At 42.4% G+C, this 22,280-nt stretch overlaps 1 protein-coding gene across 4 annotated transcripts in view; it reads left to right on the top strand.

The window, feature by feature from the left end:
* EPB41L4A (erythrocyte membrane protein band 4.1 like 4A) overlaps positions 1–22,280 on the top strand; it is a 143,971-nt gene that overhangs the window by 36,549 nt on the left and 85,142 nt on the right. For 3 of the 4 annotated variants that reach the window (XM_075411056.1, XM_075411057.1, XM_075411055.1), the window contains exon 2: positions 18,059–18,163. In XM_075411056.1, the coding sequence (XP_075267171.1) occupies positions 18,059–18,163 (105 nt within the window). Of the gene's footprint in view, positions 1–18,058; positions 18,164–19,243; positions 19,326–22,280 lie in introns of those variants that run through there. The other variant, XM_075411058.1, reaches the window with a different exon arrangement.

Here is a 22,280-nt window from a genome sequence, read left to right as displayed (position 1 = left end):
CAGCCTGTCCAGGTCATGCTGAATGGCAGCACGGCCTTCTGATGTATCTACCACCCTTCCCAGTTTGGTGTCATCAGCAAACTTGCTGAGGGTACATTCTAACTCTTCATCCAGGTCGTTGATGAAGAAGTTAAACAAGGCTGGGCCCAGTACTGACCCCTGGGGGACACCACTAGTTACCAGCCTCCAACTAGACTCAGTGCCGCTGATGACAGCCCTCTGAGTTCTGCCGTTCAGCCAGTTCTCAATCCACTTCACCGACCACTCATCCAGCCCACACTTCCTGAGCTTCCCTAGGAGGATGTTATGGGAGACAGTGTCCAAAGCCTTGCTGAAGTCGAGGTAGACAACATCCACTGCTCTCCTTTCATCTACCCAGCCAGTCATGCCATCGTAGAAAGCTATTAGATTGGTCAGGCATGATTTCCCCTTGGTGAATCCATGCTGACTACTCCTGATAATCCTCTTTTCCTCCACTTGCTTGTTTATGACCTCCAGGTTAAGCTGCTCCATCACCTTTCCCGGGATGGAGGTGAGGCTGACCGGCCTGTAGTTCCCTGGGTCCTCCTTCTTGCCCTTTTTGAAGACTGGAGTGACATTGGCCTTTCTCCAGTCCTCGGGCACCTCTCCTGTCCTCCAGGACCTCTCAAAGATGATGGAGAGTGGCTCAGCAATGACCTCCACCAGCTCCCTCAGCACTCGTGGGTGCATTCCATTGGGGCCCATGGATTTGTGGGCGTTTAGATCACTTAAGCGATCCCTCACACAGTCCTCCTCGACCAAGGGAAAGTCGTCCTCTCTGTATGATCCTTAAGGAATGAACTTGAAATTGGGTTTAATGACCAGAAGCGTAAGTTTGGTTTTTTTTTTCATCTAACCTGAAAGAAGCAGTTCAATAATGAATGTAAGATTCAGTAGTGTATATTTGAAGTGTAGACTTCCTTAGTACAATTTGGGTAATTAACCTGTTTCAGCTACTTCAGTCTTGGTATTGTGTGATGATATTATGTCTAGGAAGAAAAGGCTGAATTCTCCTGTGACATAGCTCAGCTCTATTGACATAAGTGGATTTATGCCAAAAAAGAAGAAGGGGCCAGTGAATAGACAAATAAGCATTTTAGTGAGTAGCATTTTGTTTCTTGCTACAGGAAGGATGAATGGTCCTGCTTGTAAATGTTGAGGTGAAAAATGGAAAAATTTTTATTCTTACTAAGGTACCAGGTGAAGAAGTCCAGAGAAGTCTTTCCTATCAGATCAGGAGCGGCTTTAAGAATTATACTAAAAATACATGTGGTTAAAAGGAAGGACGTACACATGTGCAAATATTTCAGTATTCGAATATTAACATACTCTTGCCTTCTTACCTCTAGTGTTAGGTGTACTCTACTTTCAGTGAGAACATGCAGTGTTTTTGTTCTTGCTAATTCTTGGGGTTTTTTAAACCAAGATTTAATCTGGTAATGACAGACTAAAGCAGAGTGATATAGAAGGCATATGTTAAAGTGTTACCTCAGCTATATAGTGATGAGAAGCTGCCCCTCTCACCTCCAAGCAGTGTTGTTAATCAAATCATTTGGCCTAGGTGATAATTGTTGCCCTACCTGAAGCTCAGAGCTCTCGTGTTGTCTGGGTTATTGCAACTCTGAACAGGACAACAGATGAGTTCCCTTCGTTTAGCAAGACAGTAGAGTCAAATGTTATTTCTGCTTCAAAAATGCGAAGTTGTCAAAACCAACAAGTCTGAATTGAGCAAAACGTTTATCTTGGTTTCTGAGTACAGCTGCCTGGATGGACTGTTCTCAGCGTAGCTGTGCAAGTGGAGGTGATGCTTCCACTTTTACTTGGGTTCCATTTGATTAGCACACTATGCTGCTTCTGTGCTAAAACGTGGCATCCCCAAACCCATCAATTCCAGTTCCTGAGGAGATGTTAGCAGGTTATTTCAGGCTTTGATAATGCCTTCAAAGCATGGTGTCATTGCCACCTTTCTTCACAGTGCTCCCAAGACAAGTTTTTGCTCTCATGGCAGGGAGTGACAGCCAGCTAAAAGCAGAGTTCATGAAAGTCTTCGGACAACTCTAAAGTGCATAGATGTGAACAGTTTGAACGTAAAAAAGTGAGAATTTCTTCATTCTGGGAGAATGTCTGAGAGTGCCTAGGATAAGGCCAACCTTCAGTGTCCAACTTGTGTGTTTTCCCCATTTTGTTGGTTAACCTGGATGATCTTTGATCATCAGTAGGGTTTTTTGTTTTATTTTGGTGTTTTTTTTTTTTTTTTAATTTAGGTTAAAATACGGGGAAGATAGTGGGACGGTGTTGTCCACTGATCCATGAAAGAGAGCAGTCACTGCCTTTTGTGCAGTGTTGCATAGCAGCAGATCCAGGCTTGGCCTTAGAACTGTCAAAGCCACTGATGTTAGGTAATGAACTTCTCCTTAATAACTCGAGGAATGACACGTACATCACTGGCATAGAGTTGCATTCCTCCCAGACCCAAGCTAGATGTCTCATTTTTTGACAGCGTAACTACAGTTGGCTAACTTTCTGTTCGAGTATCATGTATTTTTTGTAACTAGACGTATACCTAGTGCGTTGGAGGCCTGTGCTGTGGCTGGGATAACTGATCGCTACCCCAGTGTAACTCGCACAGTTTGGGGAACTTGTTCATTTTAGTACTGATTAGATACCTATAGCCTGAAATTCCCAGCAGGTTTCTGGCAACAGACGTCAGCAGGGTATGGTGAGTCAAAATCTATTAGATTTGTACAGTTTAACTGAGAGATATGTACTACCTTGGCTTATTTTCAGTGAAATCAGAGGTGTTTTGCTCCCAAGAGAGCTCAGTGCAGTGTGAGCAGCTGTGTAGGCTGGTATCCATCATCACTTCAGCACAGGGAAGGGGATGTGTGGCACGTTCGGCCATCTGGATGAGCAGTGGCTAGATTTGTTACAACTGGCAAGTTGAGTGAGTGTGTCCTTGAGGACATTTGTTTTGTGGGTATTAGCATTGTGCAAAATTGTAAGATAGTGTTTATGGGGCAGATAAATGAGCGGCTTCGTCTTTTTTTTGTGGCTGAGGCATTGTGGTACATCGTGGTGGCTTGGGAGCAGAGCCTGGGGGAAATCATACTGGGATGAATCTTTACTATAGTGTAGCTGGATACTGGGCTAACACCTGTTAGGAAATAAAATGTTTGGTTAAGACTTTGATGGTGGAAAAATTTTACTGACACCTACCTGGGAGCTTTTCGCTCGTGTAGAACTGCATGTTTCAGTGGGAAGACAGTCTGCTTGCAGTCTTACTAAGTGTCCTTTCATTAGCTGTGTGGGATGAGGTTTCAGATCACACCCTGGCTGGAAAGCATCAGTATTTTGGGTGCTGCTTTAAATAAGAAGATAGCTTCCTCAGCTTTTAAACAAATACAGTTATTTTAAAATAATTTTAGGTATACATTATAACTGTGTACATTGAGATACATACATTCTCTAAAGTTCTGATTTTCAGTATTGTCTCATGTAACAGTCCTGATGTGGTTATTGTTAGCAGAGAAGTTTTGTGAGTAAGAGCTTGTATCGCCAGCAAGAAATTACGTAAAAATTAAAAATCTTTATTTTACAAGGAAAAGTGCTTAGTAATATTTCACTGTGGAATATGAATGTTACTGACTTCCTAATAGCACTTCAAAAAGCTGGGCATATCTCCTTTACTAGCCCATTGCCAGTGATCAGTATAGGCATGGTTGAGGTCCACATGAAGTGGCGCGCCTTAAAAACATACAGAAATGGTGCCTCTTAACTAAAATGCAAGGGGGAACCTAGGGGCTGTTACTTTGTTCAGTCCTGCTGAATATGCTGCTAGTTTTACTCTAAGTAAACCATATTATTTTATCCTCAACCCATCAGATCAAAACTGAGGGATGTGAGACTCCTGTCTTCAAACAAAAGGGGGTTTTTTGTATGTTTGGATTCCAGTGTGAATAGGATCATGTCCAAATCACACAGTAAGCTATATTTAATGTAAACAAAAGTAATGCTGCCAAAGGTCTTGTATTCAACACAGATCAGAGATGACTCACTTTGGCTTCAAGACATGGATATAACCAAGTACATTTCAAGCAAGCTATAAATGAAAGTGGTGATTTTCTCTGTGAAATTCAACGGTCTAGTCTGCAGAACATGTTATGATTTGCCTGCAGTGAAAAAATTGCACTGGGCATATTCACTACTTTAAATTTATTCACTTTAAAGCATGATCGTTTGAGGTTTATCTAGTGCTCTGTGGCACGGTGTAACTGCAACACAACTGGAGATGGAGACTCCTGACGATACTCTAGTGGCTTATCTACAAGCTTGTTATTTAAACAGAAAAGCTTTTACAATTAGTTTCCAGTTTCATAGTTTATTTTGCTTTGGTTTTTTACTCTGTTAGATTACTGGGAGGGAGCTGGAGCTGTTTACTGCTTGGGTCCAAACAAAGGTGATTAAGCTCATGACTCCAGTAACTCTACGGTGAGCAGTTGTTGCCTTTACTCAGAGTTTAGGTTGAAATCTTGAAATCTTGTTTTTAACATTAAGTTAAAAACCTCTGCCTCAGAAGTCAGTAATAAAATTTGTATTGATTTAAACAGGATCAGGGTTTCACTCTGTCAAAATTCCCTCTGAGTGAAAAAGCTGAATGACTTATTTTCACATCATCAGTAGATTCTAAACAGACTTTTGGCTTCTGGTATTAATTGACATTTTTCTTCTAATGTGAAATATGTTTGTGATTTTATGTCTGTATTCAGTAAGCTGTTTTAAAAACAGTTTTCCACCTTGCTTGAGATGTGTCAGCAGACTCATGGAGTACGGCAGATAGCCACCCCGAATAGCAAAAGGTAGCGTGCTTCAGGCATTTTATTAATTAACCTCTTGATTCTGATACTGAAGATGCTGCAAGGATGCATTTTTCATCATTAATCTGCCTGTCAGCTGGGAGTGAAGAAATGAATCCAATGTTGCACATGTATATAAGCTCTCTATATTCTCCTTCATGGAGGCATATTACTGAAGTGCAGATTAAGTAAGGTTTTTGTTTTATTTTTGATTCTTCAGTGTGTGGAATGTTTTCATTAGCACAGATAGGCAGCCAGCATATATATCAATGTACGTCTCATGTATATATATACGTCTCATACATACCGTATTATACCATGTATAAGATGTTCAGTTTCTTGTAGGTTCCATATCAAAGAACAAAAACCTTCTGTAGGAATAGATTTCAAAGCCAAGGTATAGCAGTTCTTTGGTTTGTATCTTCATGTTAAAAATACTTTTCTCCAACAACCTTGACACGTTAAACATTTATTAAAAATAAAGAGATTGTGATAATTTTATTTTTATTGATCCATTTACAAGTTAATCATGACAGGCTGTACATACAGTTTTAGAAAAATCACTCTGGGTCATCTTTAAACATATACAGTGTGTATGAAATCTTGTTTTCTATGCATAATCAAAACTGTGGTATATCTGAAATTTTTACAGGTCAATAAAAAGATTTTTCAGAAGGGTTTCTGTAAAGTTATATGCTGTAAACTTTCAACACAGGTTGAGTATTGGTGGTCAAGTAGCTACTGAACATTGGCTGGTTGAACAGTGACCTACCATTCCTTGTACATGAGCGTGCAAAATTGTGTGCTTATGTATATGCAGTTTTCCCATAGTATATAAAGGCACTTCAAAATACACTGTTTTAAGAAACACATGAAGACCAAAAAGTGAGAAAGTAGTGTCCTTGTCTGAAGCACTGAGCTGAGTGTCAAGTTACCACTTGAAAGGTTTAATTGCTAAAGGGGAAAGGAATGGAGATCACGGGGAAAAAAGAACTGGCTAAAATAAGCCATAGTTTCCTTAAAACCACGCAGAATATTTTGTGCATTACTTTTTCAAAGGAAGAAAGCTGGGTTATCGCTACAGCTCCATGCCCAAGAACTAGTTTGGAAGAATACTGACTTTTTAATAAAATCTCTGAGGAAATAGCTATAAATTCAGTCTGAAAAGCTTGTGGGATCTTCCTGCGTGGAAGGTGCTGGGAAGAGGGCTGTTACCACTACTGAAGTTGCTTGGTCAGTTTGTAGGTTTGCCAGTCATCAAGTTTTGAACTATGTAATGAGTTACATAATTTCACAAAGTTTCATTCAAAACAGTTTAGTTATTTCCAGGACCGAAGCAAAGGAGAAAAATTGACTGTCAAAGAAAAAGAAGGGCAGACAACTTTTGTCTGAGAAACCCTTGAAGCAAAGACTTCCAGACTCTTTTCAGTGGTGCCCAGTGACAGGACAAGGGGCAATGGGCACAAACTGAGGCACAGGAAGTTCCATCTGAACATGAGGAAGAACTTCTTCCCTCTGAGGGTGACGGAGCCCTGGAACAGGCTGCCCAGGGAGGTTGTGGAGTCTCCTTCTCTGGAGATATTCAAGACCCGCCTGGACAAGGTCCTGTGCAGCCTGCTGTAGGTGACCCTGCTTAGGCAGGAGGGTTGGACTGGGTGACCCATAGGGGTCCCTTCCACCCCCTGCCATTCTGTGATTCTGTCAAAGACTTGATAATTGCTGTCGGTATGGTCACATAGACAGAGGTCTGTTGTTCTTTGTTCTTTTGAAGATAAGCCCACAATAAGCCTGTTTGTGATGCTGAAATACCTCTTTCAAGAGAGATTTCCTCAAACTTTATCAGTTAAGTCCTGTAAGGATGCAGTCTCTTACTGTCACTGTCAGGTCCCAGTGGCTACCGCATCATCTGCGTAATTGGTGTTTTTGGTGCTTGAGTTTGGGTACCAGAACTGAAAATAATTTTCTTGCAGCTGGAGCTGTCAGATGCGTTTCTGCATTGCCTGTCCCACAATACAACACAGTGGAGGTATTTGCTGGCTTGATTCATGTGGGGACAAGGGCCAAGCTGGTGGTGGGAGGGAGTGAAGAAGTAGATTGGAGAAGGGTCAAAGCAGAGGAGGGAGGAAAGGCATGTGATTCAAGGAGTTCAAGGAATGTGCAGGAACCAGTGGGGACGACAGACTGTGAGAAGTGGCGATGTATGTGACAAGTGAGTATGAGCATGGAGGTGCTATCTGGAAAGAGACAGGTGCTAGGAAAGGACAAGGAACTGGAAAGTGGTTAGGGAAAACAGGAAAAAAAAACCCCTGACATGTTAGGTAGATCTAATTAAGGAGTTCAGGACCAGCAGCCAGGGATGAGGAATGATGCCAAGGAGAAGATGAGAGTAGTGCTGTGTGAGTTGGGTGGGGGGGAACAGTTCATGGTTGACATGGTACATACGTGCAAGAGGCTGAATAAGCACTTTGCATGTTGCTTTAATGCTTTGAATTTTTATTTTATGTGTCGTTATTTGAACTTAACACTTGCTTTGTGTATTTTTTTATGTGCAGAGGTATCGTTTGTCAAAAAAAAACCTGGCTCAGGATTCTGGCTTGTCTGAATATGCAGGGATGGAATCTGCAGTGATTCAGGAATTGATTGACAGCTGAATGATTCAGGAATTGATTGACAGCTGAATGAAGCATCCTTGCTGTGAGGGTGAGGGGGCAGGCAGCAGCAGTCAGTCAAGGGGTGAAGAGCAGCTGAGAGCTGTGATGGAGACCTCCTTTTCATCCCCCTCTGCTGCCGCGGGTGTGTCGGAGCCCTTCCTTTCCGGTGGAGGGGCTTTTTTGTTTTCTTCAGTCGAGGTTGTTAAAGCTGAATGCAGCCCAGTATCAGTAAAATGGTAATATGACCCCGTGCAGTGTGTGGCACTGGATAGCAGCTCTTCAGGACGGCCAGAAACTCTAGAAGGGGCTGGAGAGAATGCAGGTGTATAGAGTTCCCCATTAGCAGCCATTACAGAGGGCTAATGCATAACTTATTTCTGTCTTGGTGCAAACATGTTGACTGTTTTTTTGTGTGTGGGGTTTCTAATGAGCTTATCTAGAAAACCACTTTTAGAACAAAAATACCTGCAGTACATCTTCTATTGCTCTCATGAGGAATGTCTATTCATAAAAAAAAAGGCATTTAGAAATATTTCAGTCTTTAATTTTTTCAAACAAAATTCCAGATGGTAATTATGAAGAGTTTTAATGAGAAGTAAGTTACCAGTAGAATCAAATCAGTTTTATGGGAAATGTGGTGGCAATCAAGATTTCAAAACTATACAGGAAAAGTGTGTACATTCTTTAGGTTAACAAATGTATCCTTTTGCCTTCTGTCAACACTGCAGGAGTAAGTAATTTTCTAGTGTCAGTCAAAATGAGAAGATAAACTCCATCAAACTGGAAAGAAAACTTTTAAATAATTAAAATGATATAACATTTTGGAAAAGCTTTCTGTGGATGTGGATTACATAAACTGTAGAAATATGTATTTCAGTGAAAGTGCATTCAAACGCAGGTGAATCTTAAACTAAAAATAAGCATTCTCATATACGAACTACAAGTTTAGATAGAAAAAAGTTGTTGATTAGTTGCAGCGTAGACTCCATTGAATTCAGTACCAAGATATGCAGTTTGCAATTGACGGGTGGAAAGAAATATCTGGACTAGTGTACAGGAGAGCAGCAAATTAAAACATCATGATGTTTTCTTGACAGGCAGGGGTCCTGATGAGGGATGCTCCAGAAACAGACCACCAGCACCTGGTGAGGCAGAAGACAAGTACATGCAAATTTGTAAAGCACGCACCTCTCATGCGCTTTCACAGATTTATTTTAAATAATTCCCCGTGAATATGGAAGACGCATCCCTTTGGACCCACCAAAGGCTGCGAAGCCGCGAGACAGGAGGAGGCCCTTGTCTCTCGGAAGCTGCGAGCAGCTCGGTGGCTGAGCAGGCTCTCTCATGGGTGCGTGGTGGAAGGCGAGAGCTCGTGCCCCAGCCCCGGGCTGCCCGGCAGGCTGGGAAGGGGCAGCTCGAGACGCCGGCTGCTCTGCAGGAAGCCCATGGCAGGCAGGCTGCCTGCAGCCCCACTCTGCCCACCCGGGAACAGCACCTGCACGGGGAGCCCGTGGGGGCTACTTCACCCGAACATCATCCTCCTGCACCGTGCCACAGAACCCCGCGGGCAGGTCCCGCCAGCAGTGAAGGCAGCGGGGCTCTGCGGCCACGCTTCCCCAAAGGACAGCGCGCAAAAGCACTCCTGCTCCCAACCCGGGGAACACGTGAAACCTTGCAGGTGGAGAGGCGGTGGGCTTTGGTCGTTTCCGCAGGGCAAAGCTCAGTACACCCCGAACATCTTCATTCTGGCTTGCACCACCTCCAGAGCACAGCTGGGGTTCACGCACAGCCTGAGCTGCCTGCGGAAGCGCCTCAGCAGAGTTTTCTCCAGGCAGACAAAAGATGATGGAGTTACTTTTGGCACATTCATTCCAAATAAACAAAGCATCCCATGGTTTCTAGTTAAATTTCTAAATATGGTTTCTGCCATTCATTGAATCTGTTTTTTCCATCCTTTGAAGCCTTCCTAGAAACCTTTCTCATAAGTTTGCTGCAATTTTAAAAATCTACTTCTTATGTTGCTTGTTTAGTCTTGTATTGAAATAAATCTGTTCTGAAGCATTTTCAATTTCCATTTTGTCACCTTTTCAGTTGTTTTGCCTCATTTCTTATATCTTTTGCCTTACTTCCTTTACTTCTTATGTTTTAGTGCAGCAGTATTTCTTAGGTTGGTTCTATCAATGTACATACAAAATACAAATTGCAGAATATATACAAAGGTACAGTCTTACTGTTTTGATCGTCTAGTTCTGATATATTTGGTTCTATGCCACCTCTTTGACAGACTTTGTGATTTCTGCCTGTGTGCAAAAGGGAGGCACTTTACGTACCAAATCCTCACTTCTAACATTCCTTTTTTCCAATGGTCATCCATCTAAACACTTCACTTAAATCAGGTGCTGTAAGCATTTTTATGGAGCATGTTAAGCTCATTATGCACGGCAATTTTAGAGCACAAGAACTTAGAATTTAAATATGTCATGTGCTTTAATTAACTTCTTTAAGTACATCACTGTCAAGGGAGAATGTCAGCAATGAGCTAAATACTAAAAGGCTTTCAGAAAATGTTAAAAATTAAAGAGGAGATACACATTCTGTCAAAGGGTTTCAGGATTTTACTACTACTACTTCAGCTGTTAAGCATAGCAGTAATACAGTAATACATTTACAGTCGTGTTATAAGAAGTTGGCTCAAAATATTAGTAGAATGGTGAGGGGCTTTATGTTGGATTGTTCTGGGCAAGAAGAATGGGAAGTAGAAAAGCTCAGTATACATCTTGTGAATCCTTTATTTTGGCATTTCTCCATTCAGTATGAATAGCTGTACTGCCAGAGCTGAGCGTACCTGCAAAAGCTTGTTTGTACAGAGCACCACAAGACACTCTGACCAAAATATAAACCACCTTCTCATGCTCCCTCTCCCCAAGTATTGCGCAAACTTGGTGTCCTGCTTAGCACTTGTTCTCGGCCCTGGTGACACTGTTCACCTCCTGACTGTATTTTCCTTCATTATGACTCATAAGTGTAAATGGCCTCTTCTTCTCTTTCTTAGGATACTTGTTTCTGCTACACCCTGATTTTTACCTGCGTCATCCCATATTTTTTTTTTTGTTTTCCCTCTAGCCTCCACTTTCTTTTTCTAAGTCCTTTCAAAGCTCTGGTCATGGCGTCAGCAACTTCTGGTGGTCATTCCCAAACAATTTCTCAATTTGTTCTTTAACCTTTTTTCCACCTCCCTTGATCAAGAGTAAGGGCTATGATGGAATAACGCAGAGGTTTACATCTGTGTCTTCAAGTCAGTGTACATCTTAGAGACCTCTAACACGTTCAGTTCAAAAAACATTTCTGAAAAATTTCTCCTATTTTCCTTCTTCAAAAGCAAAGCTGTTAGTATCAGACTTGGTTTTGTTTATCATTTGATTCAGTTAACCGAACTGTCTCATTGTCATTCAGTCAAGAGACTCTGCAAGAAGTTCAAAAGAAAAATATACCAGAAAAACAGTGGAATCAGCTTCTCAGATGCAAAATTAATGGAAAAGACAAGGAGAGAATTCATTTCTTGAAAGGACAGAGGCTCTTTTCTTTCTGGCTATGACATGGGTTACGCAGGGAAAGAAGAGAGGGGGAAATATAAGAAAAAAAAGAGAAGCCCTTTCCATTAAACCAGCCTCTCAGAGCACACATATCTTTGGCTCTTTTGCATCTTTCCCTGCGTGAGATGCATGCCCTGATGATGTGGAGCTGACCATTCTGCAGAGTGAGCTCTGCTGAGGCAGCTCAGGCTGTGCGTGAACCCCAGCTGTGCTCTGGAGGTGGTGCAAGCCAGAATGAAGATGTTCGGGGTGTACTGAGCTTTGCCCTGCGGAAACGACCAAAGCCCACCGCCTCTCCACCTGCAAGGTTTCACGTGTTCCCCGGGTTGGGAGCAGGAGTGCTTTTGCGCGCTGTCCTTTGGGGAAGCGTGGCCGCAGAGCCCCGCTGCCTTCACTGCTGGCGGGACCTGCCCGCGGGGTTCTGTGGCACGGTGCAGGAGGATGATGTTCGGGTGAAGTAGCCCCCACGGGCTCCCCGTGCAGGTGCTGTTCCCGGGTGGGCAGAGTGGGGCTGCAGGCAGCCTGCCTGCCATGGGCTTCCTGCAGAGCAGCCGGCGTCTCGAGCTGCCCCTTCCCAGCCTGCCGGGCAGCCCGGGGCTGGGGCATGAGCTCTCGCCTTCCACCACGCACCCATGAGAGAGCCTGCTCAGCCACCGAGCTGCTCGCAGCTTCCGAGAGACAAGGGCCTCCTCCTGTCTCGCGGCTTCGCAGCCTTTGGTGGGTCCAAAGGGATGTGTCTTCCATATTCATGGGGAATTATTTAAAATAAATCTGTAAGAGTGCATGAGAAGTGTGTGCTTTACAAATTTGCATGTACTTGTGTTCTGCCTCGCCAGGTGCTGGTGGTCTGTTTCTGGAGCATCCCTCATCAGGATGCGCAGAGATCCTGACTGCCAAGGTGGTACACCGGGTCACACAGCTATGTTTGAAGAGTATTTCCTGAAAAGCAGAAAAATGATAGTAACCAATATCTTAACCATTCCAAAGGAGTGGTTGTATGCTATATTTTTGAATTTCATTATTATTATAATAGTTTCTTTCTTTGATGTAGGAACTATTCAAAGTGAATTCAAATGATGGAAATGATCATTGGTATTCAATTATTCAGAAGAGCTCTTTTCTGTGAAAAGTTGAAATGTGTTATTATTGGTACCTTAACGCGTTTGTCGTATGGTAAGCACAGATGTTAATGAACTGGATAATGTTAGTATTAGGGGATAGATCAGTGAACAGATTTTTATGGCCAGAATCCATCTACGCAGAACTGCTGCCATCTTACAAAATATCGTTCATGGCTGATGAGACATCAATTTTAAAGCAGTAGTATTTAATTACATTTCTAAAATTTAGTTGTCTTTCCATTACTTATTTGTTCACTCTCATTGCCCTTTGTTGTCTTCACTGGTGTTTGATTCCTACTTGGAGCATTTCTCATGATGTGTGTGCATGTACAAATTGTATTAGTATACCAAGTAAATACAGTTGCTTATATCTGACCCCAAAAAAGGAGCTCACTGAACTGAAGTAGTGTCCCGTAAGCCAAATATTTTGTTAAATATTCCTTTTTAAGTTTTTTCTGTTATATGTCCTTTCTCAGAGTCAAGTAGATCAGTTTACATCTATCAGTGACAAAGCCTCTAAGTGTCCTCTAGCCAGTAGTTACAAGGGGAGAAGTTTAAGTAACTGGAGACCCTGCTCCTGGGACTCTTCCCTTCTCTTAAGGAGTTGGCCCCTAGGTGGATTTTTAGAGGTATTTATAAATTCAGGACAGATACACTAATTGCAAAACCAGCCAAATAAAATGCATCTTCAGACATTTTTCTAGAACAGCATTTTCTAACTGGAGTGCATTAGATTGACCGTTAGTGAAAACCAAATGAGTCTACAGGCATCTTAACATACAGCACTTAGAAGTCAGTGCCGTAGGTTGCATCCAGCAAGCAGATCAGACGCTGTGTTGAGTTCTTGGGAACAGAGATGGAGAGGTCTGTGCATGTGTCCATAAATTCATGTCGAGTTCTCAGGAAACAGACTCTGAAAACAGGTTGGCGTGTCTGCTGTGAGTGAAAGAAGAGGAGAGAGGGAGGGATGGATCAGTAGAGGTTGGATGGTACATTTTGATGATGTATACTTAAGGCGTAGTGTGCATAATGTGTTACTATATTTGCATGTGTTAATAGTTCCTGAAAGTATTTACTTCTGTTATGTGATTGTGTTGGGGAATGTCTGCACATATAAATTAACCCTAATGTAAATTCTTCTCTGTTTGGACATGCATTCTGCAAACTAAGGTCAAGCTGTTTTATCTACGTGAATATTGGTAAATATTTAGCATGTTAATGTAAAGATTTTTTCTGCTTGAACATGCAGTGTTGAAATTGAGGCCTGGCTGGTTGACTGCCTTGAGGAAAAGCGGTGCTTACTCTGTGTTGGTAAAGACCACCAAGAACTTTGGTTTTAGAGCCTGTACCGTGCTGCTTTTATAGATGGAAGGTGATGGAAAACTGCAGTGCTGTCTGGTCTTTTTGAGTTTTGGGGGAAAAGTGGGCATGGGATGGTGCTGACACAGGTGTCAAGAGCTGTGCTTGCTCACTGCCCATCCCTGGGTGCCAGCGGGGAACGTGCTGGTGCCCATGGTCCATCGCATAACATCCTCCTTGTTTTTCCCTACACTAATATAAACGCCCTTGTTCAGTATTAGAAACCTTCTGCTCTTGTTCTGTGTTGTTATCTCTTGCCTGTCTATAAGCAGTATAACTAATTCATCATCAAGTCTGACTTTCCAATAGACTCTAAAAATGGTTGGGGGGGAGCATCTCAAAAGGGAAAGGTTATGTTCAACCAAAGTTTTAAGCCCTTTTTTTTTGAGCGAAAGCTCATGAATTCATATGCATGTTCCTTAACATTTGTGAGGTTGTGAGAGATAGAATCTGTGAATTGAATTGCTTTCAGGAGAAAGGTTTCGTGATGGGTGCTTGAACTAAAACAGGTGATGTGTTTTTTATTTTGTTTTTAACAAAAAAGAGGCTTCCCTACCTACACCACATTTATTTGAAGAGAGGGACTAGGGTCCTACTGAGGTAGACATTGCTGCATGCCTTGCTTTGTCTTTAAGTTCAGTTAACATCGATCATGGATCTGATTTGGCCTGCACTGCTGTGTACAATGCAAAAGAGAAAATTTTAAAAAATTGAACTAGAGAAACCCCACTGGAGCTGAAAAGCAATGAGCAGTGTGGAAGATAAGAATTCCTGGTGACTAAATATACAGTAGTGTGAATACATTAAAATATAGTACTGTGTGTACCATTTTTAAAAGAATGGTATCTTTTTGATTAAAAAAATATAGTTAGATCTCTCCTGAATTTTCTGGCTGTCCTTTTCTTTAGCCAGTGGAAACCTGACTTTCTGGTTTGTGAAGCTATGGTGCTAACATGTAAAGCAAGATGTTATGACTCATTTGAACAATTCTTTGTTCTCTCTTGAAAGCATTGCTGATGATATTTTCAAATGTACTTGGGTTTACCCCTAAGAATGCAAGCCTCTAGCAAGTCTGAGCTTAATGCAAGGCAGACCATGTAATTTTTGAAGTGCCATACAGTGTGAGTGAAATCTTGTTAACACCTTTGATAATTTTAGTTTGCCGTTTTGCTGAATTTTGCTGTAATTTTATCAGGGGAAATAAGATGTTTTTTCTTAGTTTGCAAAACTTTCTTCAAATGCAGTAAAAAATGTATTTCAGGACTGAGAAGTAGCCAGTTAGGGATTCATCTGTAAAATGGCTTTCTTAACTGCACTTGAAGGCACCATTTACTTGCGTGAAACCTTGAAATCATGTGGCTTAAAATGAGAACTTTAATTGAAAATGAAGTTGCAGTGGTTTCAGCAAGGGCCAGTGTTTTACCTGAAGAGTTGCTTCTCAATGATGGGAAAATACGAGGTTAAGGAAGGTGAGGTTAGAGGTGTGTGGGGATACCTGCTGACTCTCAGCCTGGCAGTTCCCTTGCAAAGCACTGCCCTGTGTCTGTGCAGGCATTGTTGAAGGACGTGAAAGGGATTGGCGAGGAGGGCTACGGAGCCTGCTGCACACAGTCTGTTTTGGCTGAGGATGACCTTTGGCTGAGGATATTGAGCACCTTGCTGCTGTAGAGCTGGAGAACCCCAAGCCGTTGCAAGCTGGATGGTTTTTCTCAGCATTTCCCCGCAGCTGGACCACCCGTTTCTGCAGGACCTGCAACGATGGAAGCGTTAACAGAGCTGTGTCAAGAGAATAAATAAACAGGCATTTATGTTTTCTCTCAGCCTAGCAATAAAAGTAAAAAGCAGTTAAAAAGCTTTTTACGCATTGTTACCATTTATCTCTGAAAGGGAAGGAGTCTCAAATTTCAGCCAAACCAGGTGTGAAACGTGCATGTTTCTTGGAGATAACACACTAGCTTTAGCCTCCATGGGAGGAAAACTGTCCCGAAGACTCTTTACGTAGAGCATGTGGCGGTCCTCAGCTGACTGAAGGAGACTGCTTCCAGCTGAGAAGGCTAGCTGAATCCTAAACTGGCGCAGAGTTACGCAAGTTAAACTCCTAGAAGACTTAAGCCTCTTTGTTATGTTAGTATCTTTGCTTACACCCAGGAGTGTATGTTACTATCGTAAGATGCCTGAATGGAAAATTGACAGCTTCGTCTTTTGCCACTGGATTACTTTTTCTTAGTTTGGCTAATAAAACTAACCGACACTGTGAATAACTTTACTGGTCAGACAACGAGTGGCAAGCTCGTTGAAAGCAAACGGGTTTGAGCTTCACAGTCACAGAAGCTCAGTGTGCCTTTGGTGGGCACCACTCCGTGTCCCCATAAGCCAATCCATGGTGCAGGCAGCCCTTTTTATGCCTTCTGGAAGGGTTTAGTAACCGCCCTTTGGTTAACTGTGTGAAAACCCTCTGGCTCTGAGCAGCTGATGGTGGAGTTCCTTCTGTCTATAATATTCTTTTACCATTTAGTACCCAGTTGGAAGTGTCACTGTTATTCATCCGTGCAGGTCAGGGTCTGGGAGGGGGCTATTTCTAGGGTTACCTGTCCCATCCTAGGTTCCCACAACATTGTTGTACTGTTTAAATGATGAAGGTTACCTCACCTTTCAGTGCTGAAGGTAATTTGCCTTACATGACGTATGAATGATGACGATAACTACGTGCTTTTTAGTGGGACATCTCTGCTTCTTTGAAAAACAACTGATATAAAGGTAAAATGAGTCAGGAAAGTTACTGCTTCAGTCTTGAATCCTTGCTGTCTAATTAACCTGCATTAAAAAAAAAAAAAAAGGTGTGTTTTATTTTTCTTCTCTCATTCTGCAGTAGTGCTCCTGAAGGTCACTCGACAGCTAAGAGGGGCTCGTTCTTGTCTCGCATTGTTCTTACAACCCAAGTTCACTTTCTGGTTGTTGAATCTGATGATAAAATCACTGTATTGCTCTGCTTTATCCAAAGCTAAAATGAGATTTAGTGAATTTCTGCTTACCTTAATCGTGTATTCCCCCAAATTGTTTTCTGTTTTGTGGCTGATCATGAAGTCTCACTGTACGTGCTGGGGTAATAAGTAATTACAGTTGCTTAGTGTAAACAATGTGTATGATGGCCTTAGACTGTTGCACACTGAGAACCTTTCAAGAGCGTCTCCTGGTTTAAGCAAATATATAGTAAATCTGATGAATAGCATGGATACAAATTCCCAGCCTGCCAGGGAAGTTTAGCTTGCCATGGCTTGCTTAGAGTGTGAGTGGCCATCTGAAATTGTTGTATTGGCCCAGCCTGTGTGACTAGATACGAATCCTGACCAAATGCACCTGCTGAAAAACATGGATGCATCTTCACTGTTGTTACGTGGTGGGTACTTCACAAGCAAAGCTAAATTAAACGATTTTTTAATCAATAGTAACTGCCATTTTAATTTTTAATTTATTTATTCGTAGGCTAAAAAGTGAAATAGCACAAACGATATCCCACAGCTTCTTCTTCCTGTTTCTTTTCTCTCCAGTGATTTTACTGCAATTTAGCAGTTTATACAATATCAAGCAGTTAACAAAAACCTAATTATGAGTTATGTCCATATATTCTTGTGGAATTTAGGACTGTAATAGTCAAAGACTATAATAGATTCTGAGGGGGGATCATTGTGTGTAATTATTCTCAGTCTTCCTAGTGTGTGTGCTGTTGGCTGCCAGGCGAACCGACAAATAAGAGGCATTCAGGTGGAAGTGAGCTTTTTATAATGCATTCTCAACAGTACAATGTTGTTTGCAATATCATCCCCAACATTGTTTGCAAATACTGGTGTAGACCCTTGATGAAATACTGTTCAAGAGAACAACGGGATTATTTCAGTTCAGGGTGTTGGATTGCTCCCAATCCTACTATCAAAAATATTTTAAAAGAAAACAAATGAAACCTAACCTCCTTCACAAAGAGTAGTAACAGAGCAGCTAATGATGTATAATTTAGATCTTAAAGGCAAAGTTTCGCCTCCTGATCTTTGTTGTCAGAGTGTGAGTGACAGGCGCATACTGAAAGGAAGAGCATGATTTTAGAATTAAAATACGTCATAGGGATTAGAATTTTGATCAGGGAACAGAAAATTTCTGGAAAAATGCTAGGTTCACCAGGATCATTCTTACACAGGTACACTTGAGCGTTGGTTTTTTGTTTGTTTTGTATTTTGTAACTATTGACCTGCCAGCTACCTAATAGTATTTACAGAAAGATTGATTAAACATGTATGAGAACAAAATATTTTCTTCTGTACAGCTGAAATTTTTGTTAAAGGCAGCGGGAACTGCCTGCTTTTTTTTTTTTTTTTAGACAAAGCTAACTGAATGCATGAATGCCAGCGCACATAGCTGACAAAGGCAGAGCGTCTTTATGAAAAGGCTCTGTAAATTCTTTCCCACAGAAGTCAACGAAAGGGTCGGTTGTCCTGGGCTACGTATTTCGTCACTTAAACCTAGTGGAGATAGATTACTTTGGACTGCGCTACTGTGACCGAAGTCATCAAACGGTGAGTAAAAGACACAGCAGATTGGATATGCCATATGTAAAATTTACTGTTTGTGCCATTTGCCCGTAGAGCATTAGATTGTCATACTCTCACGAACTTTCACTGTTTCCTGGCTCAGCTTTGTTTGCATTGAAGTCTAGGAATAGCCATGAATATCTTAGTAACAGAATCAAATGCTAAATGGTGTTGAAAACTAAATGAAGAACATATAAAGAGTGCAAAATTATTGTATGAAAGTAGGATTAATATTTTTTCCCTTTTAAGACTGTCCCCTGAAGCCAGTGCTTGGTGTACTGTGCTGGTCGGTTTTGCGTGGCCCTGCAGTGCCTGGGAAGCGATGCCCGTGAACGTGCCACAGGCTGCTTCACCTGGACCACTTGCTGAACGCCTGTTTCAGTGTGCCGTATGGTTGGTGTGGTGGCTGCTGGTTCGCTGGCAGAGCCCCCAGGAGTCAGGGTGTTGGCAATGACATTTTCATTCCGCTTGAAGCATCTCTGTGTCCTTGAGCCCATGCTCTCTTGAGCCTGCTTGACAGGGACTCACACCAGACATCTGAGAGCCTTTTCCACCAGGAGATTACAGTCCTAAACAGGCAAGAAAATCTAAACCAGGCTGAGATGCTTCAGCCGAAGCAGGCAGTGGCCTGGGGCAGCGCTGTCCGGAGTCCCCTCCCAAAACGGCCTGCGCAGGGCTACTGCCGTTAGAGGCGAGGAGCAGGGGATGCTTAGCAGGTGGGACCAGCGCTGTATTCATAGAGTGGTCTTTGTATTACCTTAATTTTATAAAGGGAGTAATGCCTGGCCTGTGGTTAAATCAAGTCGAGGAGTTATGCTTTTAAAATCACTGTTCTGTGCTGAGAGTACTGTGCTAGAACCTGACCTCAAGAGGTGTCACGTTTCATTTAAAAATAATAATAAGTTACTGAATTGGCTAAATATTTGCCAATTTTTTCTGTTTAGCAGAAGTTGAACATGTAGAGCCTAAAGTCAGAATAGTGTTAGCAGAAGGTTATTGATTGCTGCTGAGACCTGCAGACTGCCCTGCTCAGTACATGTTCATTTCTGTGCCATAGTCCAGACATTTACTAATTCAGTTCCTTGATAAGCTTCAAACCAAGTTTCATTCCATGGAGATGAAAGTCAGATTCAGCTGTGAACTAAAGGTAGGCCGTTAAAAACACTTTTTTTGATTTCCTGAGGAAATGGGGGTGTGAATGAAGAGCAGGTAGGTATTTTTTGCTCTCAAAAGTGTTTCCCTTTTTCCTGTAGAGGCAAATGACATAGAAATGGCTATTACTGGCAGTGTTTCTAGGGGCATGCACACTGTGTATTTAATGGTGTATATGGCATTATGAAAATAAGAGAAGATTACCTCTCTTCTGTGAAGGCTTAACACATAAAGGCACGTTTTAGGATGCATTCTACTAACAGACAAGATGATTTTATTGTGTGATACCAGTGCATTTTGTCTTATGGTAGTGTGCATGAGCTGTAGGCCATAAACGCATTGACTCAGCCTCTCCAAATACAAATGCAGCCTTTTTCTCTCACATGATGCTCTAGTGGTGTAAATTTAATGTTAGCCTTTGTCTTTGTTCTCTGGCCAGCCCAAGGTCAGGAAGCCACCGTGCTTCTTGATTTTTCCCGGGGATTAGAAAGGCGTTCATCCCACTCCCCCCGTTTGCCTGCTCTTGCACCAGCAGCAGTCGTGTTGTGGGGACACAGTTTGCACTAGCACGGACATGGAGCTCCAGCCTCTCTCAGCGTGGAGGTCTATGGGGGTCTACTGGCCCGTGTTTTGCCTGGCTTCTGCACTGGTGGGCACGCGAGTTCTCAGTGTCGCCCCTCGCCTGTGGGTTCTCTTTGTGGGGAAATCCTGGGTGTGTGGGAAGACGGTGCACACACCAGCTGTCCCGGCGCGCGGCTGGGAAGCAGCCGGGAGGTAGAACCAGAGACGATGATGGTGGGCCATGTCATGGAGTGCCCCTGCCCTGCTGTGCAGGTGCTGCCACAGCGACTGGCCAAGTTTGTCCTGCAGGCTTTGCTTCTGGGCTGTGTTGTCGCAAAATAATGTGACAATGCCTGTTCCTGTTGTTTGTCTGTGTGTGGGTAATTAAAAGTTGATGCTGTTTTATCTGGAAAGTTCGTAAATGAGTAAACCTGTGTTACTGTGTTTAGTTTTACGTGGTTTATGACAGTTGTTGCTAGCTTGCTATTTTTAGTGAGATCTTGTAAGCTCTTAAGAATGGCCAGTATGAAGGGAAAGCTTCCGTGCAACAAATCACACCTTGTGCTTTAGCTATAAACATAGATTGAGTTGCGCACTGAATATGGCTAAATCTCTCTGGGCTGTTGTGGGAGTTAGTCCTGTAATGACTGGCAGGATGCCTAGATTTGAATTTTGGATTGGCCACAGCAGATTTCCTAAGGGAAGGGGAAAAAGGTTACCTTGCTAATTAGTTGTAAAACCATGGTCCTGAGTTAGTCTCAGACAGAGGCGTGTTTGGAGGTTTAGCTACCTATTAATACATTGCTTGTGGTGGGGAGTATTTTCTTATTTGCTCTGTCCGTTTTTTTGTCACACTATATATTTAGCTGAAGGGTGAATAAAGCAGGGTGGACAAAACTATGCATTTAAAGAATGCAACCCACTCACAAAAGAAACATTTTTTATTAAGGGTTTGAAAGAACTTGTTTAGTTATTTTCCCCATTACTTTTGCACACCTCAGCACTTCCAGGTGGTCTTTTAAGTACTGTGTTGGTGTGCTACCTCTGATGTGGGTGGTATCATAATTATTTTAGTAGTACCAGTAGTGCTCTAATCAATGAACAAGGTTTCACTGTGCAATGTGGTATATGAATGCCTAACATAAAAATGGTCTCCTGAACAGCAAACAAACTAATTAGCTTGTGAGAGAGAATAGGTGGATGCAGCAAACAGATTGACGGAACTGGATGGCACTGGGAAGACCACGAACAGCAGGCTATAGCATAAATTGGATGACACAGTCCCTAGGGTAGTAATTTGGTCGTATTACACAGATTTCACTTTATTGACATTCCAGGTTCCCCCAAACTCTCCACAGTAAAAGGACAGTATTTAATGTGCAAAATCAGGCTCTGGAAGATTACAAGTTGCCAGCACAGTGTAAACTATATCTATCTTGTGCTCTGAAGTAGACAGGACTCCTGAGGAAAAACAAAAAGTATCTTGTAATAATTAATTAAGATATAGCATTTAATGATTAATTAAAAATTTTATAATATAAAACTACATCAGAATGAGCATATGGGTTGAACTGATGCTGTAGGTTGTCAGTAGTGTTTCCTAACCTCCAAGCGCGTTGGTTGACAAACTATGTGGTGGTCAGTAATGTAGTACCCAAGTACCTTTTTTGTTGCAAATGCTTTAAATGGAAGACCAGTTTTCTCTGAGTGCTGCTGAATCTCAGTGTGCTTCATCATCAGTGCTTCACCTGAGCCTGTTTCATTGCTGCAGAGACTGCTGACGTTCGAGTTAGGCTAAGCTGACACCAGATGCAGTCTTTGTGCTTCTTATTATGGATGGTCAGCTGGGTCCTGAGTGACGGGACATTTTTGTCTTCTGTCTCATCTGCCAGAAATGCATTGTGGCCCATCTGGTATTTCCAGGTGAGGTGTGATGATCAGAATCTGCGTTGCAGAAGCTGAAGGTGACTGGGAAACTCTGTCCTCCCTTTTAGTCTCTCATTGCTTTAGAATTTGGGGAGAACAGCGGTGCAGCGATGTACCTCTCCTTTAGGGGAGGGGGCAGCCATGCAGGTCCCTTGCCCCTCTCACTTCTGGTTCCCAGCGTGCTGCAGCTCCCAGGTGCTCCCCAGGCAGTCCTTTTGCTGCTGCCTGTGTGGCGTCTCCCGTGTGCCTTAGGATAGTCGTGCTAATTACTGTTCTGGCAGGACGCCAGTATTTTCTGGAGGCACACAAAACACTGAATGGAAATGGCAATTTTAACACATAATATCTCAGGAAAAGCTGAGCAGAATTTGATGAGGGAAAGGGTGCTTTTGAAGCCCAAAGGCATTCCCTTGTCAAATCACAAAAGTGTGGTGAAAAGAGTCATGCTATTAGACCTTCTTTT

Source organism: Opisthocomus hoazin, chromosome Z (genome assembly GCF_030867145.1).
Source record: "Opisthocomus hoazin isolate bOpiHoa1 chromosome Z, bOpiHoa1.hap1, whole genome shotgun sequence".
NCBI lineage: Eukaryota > Metazoa > Chordata > Aves > Opisthocomiformes > Opisthocomidae > Opisthocomus > Opisthocomus hoazin.
Note: the sequence above shows the minus strand (reverse complement) of the source record. Positions and strands in the feature narration are given on the sequence as shown.